This window comes from Labeo rohita, chromosome 20, assembly GCF_022985175.1.
Source record: "Labeo rohita strain BAU-BD-2019 chromosome 20, IGBB_LRoh.1.0, whole genome shotgun sequence".
Taxonomy (NCBI): domain Eukaryota; kingdom Metazoa; phylum Chordata; class Actinopteri; order Cypriniformes; family Cyprinidae; genus Labeo; species Labeo rohita.
The window spans coordinates 31,289,214-31,295,723 of record NC_066888.1 but is presented as its reverse complement, the minus strand read 5'-3'; the positions used below and the strand labels follow the sequence as shown (position 1 = coordinate 31,295,723).

Genomic DNA, 6,510 nt, shown 5'->3' with positions numbered 1-6,510 from the left:
TGAAAAGAACTGAGTGACAGCATCTCATATATACGTATTTTTAGCAGTTTATGGTTTTAGAAAGCAGGTACAATCTCAAAGGACGATCTGTGATAATAGTGAATGCGCTAGAGTCGTGCGTCTTGTAGATTTTATGATTTATGAATTGTTTTTTTTGATGAAGAGTAATAGAAAGAGTCTTCATTACGCAAAATGTACATTGTTTTACAAATATACTAATAATTAATCAGATATCTTTTATATTTGTATAGAATGTGTTGCTTTGTTGTGATGTAGTTGAATTGTAGATTTAACATATTTGAAAGGTATTTATTTTATAGAAATTTCGTATGTTATGTGTTTAAATAACATATATAAACACGCATTTCATGTCTGTCAGTATTGTCAGTATACTATAATGCAGATACATTTTGTCTGTAGAGTAATAAATATATAACTATGATGAATTACAATATTTCAGATGTGTTTTGAATTTATATAAATGTTGTGAAACTAAATTGTGCAGTAATTTGAAATGGACTCAGAAGAGGAAGTGATATTATTCACAGTCATGTGAGCCCTTCACTGCCCCGACAGTGTGACCATAACTGAGAGATACTGAACAAAAATACATAGTATATATAGTGGTCGTAGCCTATAATAATGCAGTATGTACAATAAATAATCACATAAGAGAAACAAAACAAAATGCATTTTCAAAAATGTAACCATATGCTCAGTGTTGGGGAGTAACTAGGTACATGTAACGGAATTACGTAATTTAATTACAAAATAAATGTAATTGTAATTAGTTACAGTTACTGAGAAAAAATATGTAATTAAATTACAGTTACTTTTGAAAAATGCCAGTGATTACAAAGGGGATTACATCAGAATTTTTCCACACCCCCACCCCCACTTACAGACTTAATTGACTTCTTTTAAATTGCATTGACTGCTCTAAAATGAGACACCAATGTTTCAGGAGTTTAGGACACAGAACAGGACACATGCTTATTCGATAACTGTTTTATTTCCTATTTGGGTTTATGCATAAACTTTATTTTTTAAGATTGTTTTTTCCAAGGCATTGTTAGATGCTAGTGTGTTCTGTCATAACTATGCAAACATTTGATTTCAAACCCAGTATCATAGCTATTTCTTGTTATGATGTTATTTATATTATGATCTTGTTATGACATATAGCATAACTGTGCTCACGGTGACCCGAGTTCGATTCCCGTCTCAAGATCCTTTGCCGATCCCGCTCCCCTCTCTCCTCCCAGCTCTTTCCTGTCATCTCTCTACTGTCCTATCACAATAAAAGGCATAAAAAGCCCAAAAATATAAGTAAAAAAAAAAAGTCGATAAAAAAAGTTGATAATTTTTCTAATAAAATTCTAATAAAATATTAAAGCTTAATTCAATATTATGTGTACAATTTCTTAATTCTGTCATCCTGGTATCGTGGACTCACTCTATTGTTTCATACAAACGCAGCTGCTGCCATTTTTTTTTGTACATTGTAATGGATTATAAGATAACAAACAAACTAATACTACTACTTAATTATTTATGTGGTGAAATGTTGTGTAAGAAAACTGGTATGACTGCACTGTATCCCTAAAATGTCTAGTTTGAACTTGCCATTTGCTAGCAACTGATTTCTTCGTGGAAGCTTTGCGTTCAAATATTTCAACTCAGATCAGTGTTTCGTGTCTAATAATTTTGACACAAAACATCTAATAATCTATCAAGCAGCTATGTAATAAGAGGGATAATGTACATTCAACCAGTTGTTATCGCAAAATAAAGATGTATATTATCCCTTACTTATTATAATCTTAATTCAAGTGATAAAGGATTTTGAAAGTCTGACAGTAATCAGTGTTGAGTGCTACTGTAAGGTTCACTCTGCCTGGTTTAAATGTTTCAAAATGATTAACAGTTGAAAAGATTAGAAATTTAGAAAAGTAAGTAATTAAAAGTAATAAGTTACATTACTTTAATAAAGTAATTGAAAAGTTACACTAGTTATTACATTTTAAATCAAGTAACTTGTAATCTGTAACCTATTACATTTCCAAAGTAACCTTCCCAACACTGCATATGCTAATTGCATGCTTAAAATGTCATAAATTTCTCATGGCCTGTATATATTATTTTTTGTTGCATCAGGGCTCAGACCATTATGAAAGCTCGACTGAAAGGAGCTCAGACTGGCCGGAGTTTGCTGAAGAAGAAAGCTGACGCTCTGTCCATGCGATTTCGGCAAATACTTAGAAAAATCATTGAGGTATAACATGCAACCAGTGCTTTTATTTGAGATATTTTTATTCATTTTATATGATGACTTGTATTTGTTGTCAATTATTGTTTTCTTATTTAATTTGTATTTTTTGAGGTTTTGAAACGAGGTGATTGTATTAATCTTTCAGACTAAGACGCTGATGGGCGAGGTGATGAGAGAAGCCGCCTTTTCATTAGCGGAGGCCAAATTTGCTGCTGGTGACTTCAGGTAGATAAAAACACCATTAAAGCAGTGCTTTTCATAATTATGTTGCATCACAGAAAGAACCTGATACAATGTGTTTTCATTCTGTCCCATCAGTACTACAGTCATTCAGAATGTGAACAAGGCCCAGGTGAAGGTCAGAGCAAAAAAGGACAACGTTGCAGGTTTGCTATCTAAACCATTTTTAATATTAAAAATGGCAGATTTCTTTTTTAATTAACCATGTTGTCATTGGCGTCATCTGTGTTTGTTTTCAGGAGTTACTCTACCTGTGTTTGAGCATTACCAGGAAGGAGGAGACAGTAAGAATCCTGTTCTCTTTGTGTCTTAAAGGAATAGTACTCACCCTCAGGTCATCCAAGATGTAGATGAGTTTGTCTCTTCATCAGATTTGGAGAAATGTAGCATTCTATCACTTGCTCACCAATGAATGCGAATGGGTGCCGTCAGAGTGAGAGTCCAAACAGCTGATAAAAACATCACAATAATCCACAAGCAATTTGTTTCTTACAAACACACAGCTTTTGGCTTCACAAGGTGTTGAATGATGGACTGGAGTGGTGTGGATTACTTGTGGATTATTGTGATGTTTTTATCAGCTGTTTGGACTCTCATTCTGACGGCACCCATTCACATCCATTGGTGAGCAAGTGATGCAATGCTACATTTCTCCAAAAATCTGATGAAGAAACAAACTCATCTACATCTTGGATGACCTGAGGGTAATAGTAAATACCTGTGAAAAAGCATGATAGTGATCTTTTGAACACATCATCATCCTTTCATATGTATTTTCTTCTCTATAGGTTATGAGCTCACTGGTCTGGCCAGAGGTGGAGAGCAGCTGTCTCGGCTGAAGAGAAACTATGCCAAAGCAGTCGAGCTTCTTGTAGAGCTGGCCTCACTGCAGGTAGGAATATCCATTAAAAGAGGATATATAAAAATCTAATTTCTTTTGATGTAGAATTTTTAAATGAATGTCTTATGTGATTCAGACCTCTTTTGTGACACTGGATGAGGCTATTAAGATCACAAACCGCCGTGTGAACGCCATCGAGCACGGTGAGATCTCACAGCCGCCTTTGAATAAGAATAAAACCTTCAAGCTTGCTTTTAAACAAACTAGATAACGTGATGCTTGTATGTTTTTTCTCTCAGTGATTATTCCCAGGATCGAGCGCACGCTCACATACATCATCACTGAGCTGGATGAACGAGAGCGAGAGGAATTCTACAGGTGAGACCGCAATATAGGGAGATCGTGTGATGTAGCACATGATTTACATTTTACATTTATTCATTTAGCAGACGCTTTTATCCAAAGCGACTTACAAGTGGGGAATACGTCAAGCGATTTGTCCTAAAGAGGCAAAACGACTTAGGAAGTGCTCATAATACCATAAAACAGGCATTGTTCAGATAAATACAAGCTAGAAAGGGAAAAGAGTGGAAAAAAGATTTTTTATTTTATTTATTTATTTTTTAAGTCAAATAGTTTCGAAAGAGATGAGTTTTCAGCAGTCGCTTGAAAATTGTGATAGCATACTAGTGGTTAAAACATTTATTGCATTTATTAATATGTAAATCACATTTTTTAAAAACAAATGTAAGACTTTAAGACCTGCACTAGTTAAATTAATACTATAGAACAAACGGATCTCAGATTCTTAATTAAACAGGCTGAGACAAATATTCAACTTAATACTCCTTATCTGTTAAAAAGATGAAAGTTAGGAATAATTATGATTTTTTTTTTTAAATGTTCACCAAGGCTGCATTTATTTGATAATACAGTAAAGAATAGATATTTTTACAATTTAAAATAATTGTTTTTTTATTTGAATATATTGTAAAATGTAATTTATTTCTGTGATGCAAAGCTGAATTTTCAGCATCATTACAGCATCTTCAGTCATTTAGTCATTAGTGTTACATGATCGGAAATCTTCTGATATATTAATACATTCTAATACTTTAAATTGTAACAATATTTCAAAGTATTACTATTTTTAATTTATTTTTTATTAAAATAAATGCAGTCATGGTGAGTTACTTTCAAAAACATTGAAAAATATGAATGTATTAAAAATACCAATATCAGTACATATTAGAGGTTGACCAATATTGGAGACTGCTAAAACAATAATTTGTTTAAAGAATGGTAATAACCAGATTGTGCTGGTACGAGTGACATTTATATTGTGCACATGTAAAATAAGGTTCTTATCTTTCTTTCCCTTTTAATGGTAAATAATCACAAAAAACACTGGGACTCTTATTTCGAAACGTCTTTGCTTTACTGCTACTAGCTGCTCATTTAGAAAGATGAAAGATTATATATGCACTACAACTATTTATAACATTACAATAGAAAACCATGAAATAAATGCATAATTCATCATCATTTATCATAAGTAATCCTGTCATAAATGCACATTATTGTTAAAAGTAGTAATGTTAAATAGTGTCTACACATGCATTTAAAAAATAAATAAATAAATTTTTATATATATATATATATATATATATATATATATATATATATACATATATATTTAATGGATAAATTTGATCAGATGAAGTAATTTTTACTTTATATATAGTAAAAATATGATTAATATATTTTACATTTATCAATTTTATATATAATTTATACATAATTACTGCTATTATATATGCACTCTAACAAGTATTTATACCATATTACAATAGAAACACCAATAAATAAATTCATAATTTATCATTTATTGTAAGCAATCCTGTCATAAATGCACATTATTGTTAAATGCTTGTGTTTTTGCTTTGAAAGGCTCAGTGCATTATTTAATTATAGTTTTTTGGAGATTTCATAATCACATTAGACTGTATTTTGAATCCAGTTTTTCACTTCCCAAATTTAAGTCCTCTTAAAATTATCATTTAGACTTTTGATGTACTATTTAAACATTTTTATGATCCTAAATGTAACATGGTGACCAAAAGTCCAAATTAACTATTATATTAATTATTATATTATATTAATTCATATTATATGTAATATTAACATACTCAAAAAGATACATTCACTAACCCTTCATCATCCAATCACAGGCTCAAGAAGATCCAGGAGAAGAAGAAGCAGCTCCGCGAGAAGACGGAGAAGGAGATCGCTCAGCGTTTGGCGAAGCTGGGGCCGATCGCCGAGCCCATGAACATGCTGAACGAAGAGGCCGACGAGGACCTGCTGTTTGAATGAGACCCAAAACATCTGCGTTGAACCCGCAAACACATCGTATTTATTCTTTGTGCCTGTAAGGCCGAGCTTTACATGTCTCGTGAAAAGAGGAAGCTCTCGTTTTGTGTGTATGTTGGTGCCGTGTCACTTTTTTTGTTTAGGATGAATAGAATATATATTACAGACACTGTAAGATGTGCAGGTTGATTGTCTGAATCCAAAAAATGTTTAAATGGAAGGGTTTTTTATGTGTGAACAGAACCTGTAAAATACTTAATGATTTAAAATGATCATTCCATTGAATTGTACACATTATCTGACGCTCCAGTCTTATTGCATGCATGTGTTAAAACGGTGCAACCTTCTCCGTTAGATAGTGTGGTAACTGAGAATATTCTGTGATGTACCGTACATCTGAGTTTAAGCAGAAACAGTTCAATGTCAACACAATCCTTACCTAACGTCAGCCCAGATTCTTCTACATGCCCTGTTGTTGGTTCTCCATGCAAATGTGTACTTGAATTTCACTTCCTGTGAATTTAATTTCAATAAATGTTGTAAATGGTCATTTGCTGTTGATTAGTTTGTGATATACCCTGTTTAGGTGCTGAAATGCATTTGCATTAGTTTACAATATACACTTAATATGGGTTGCAAATGCATAATGACTTTAAACTTGTAAAATCAAACTTGATTTACAGCTTTTTACAAGATAAAAAATAAAGGCAACAGCAGCCTTTAAATACCACAATTCTGACATTTTTCGTGGAATTCAGAGGAGAAAAAGTCAGAATTGCGATAT

The 6,510-nt window shown here is 32.4% G+C and overlaps 1 protein-coding gene across 1 annotated transcript in view; it reads left to right on the top strand.

The window, feature by feature from the left end:
- atp6v1d (ATPase H+ transporting V1 subunit D) overlaps positions 1-6,276 on the top strand; it is a 6,554-nt gene extending 278 nt beyond the window's left edge. Inside the window, exons 2-9 of the mRNA XM_051138528.1 lie at positions 2,158-2,275; positions 2,418-2,497; positions 2,591-2,658; positions 2,752-2,796; positions 3,301-3,404; positions 3,490-3,556; positions 3,653-3,731; positions 5,585-6,276. Of these exons, the coding sequence (XP_050994485.1) occupies positions 2,158-2,275; positions 2,418-2,497; positions 2,591-2,658; positions 2,752-2,796; positions 3,301-3,404; positions 3,490-3,556; positions 3,653-3,731; positions 5,585-5,729 (706 nt within the window). The 3' untranslated portion in view covers positions 5,730-6,276. The remainder of the gene's footprint in view (positions 1-2,157; positions 2,276-2,417; positions 2,498-2,590; positions 2,659-2,751; positions 2,797-3,300; positions 3,405-3,489; positions 3,557-3,652; positions 3,732-5,584) is intronic.
- Positions 6,277-6,510: the final 234 nt, after the last annotated feature.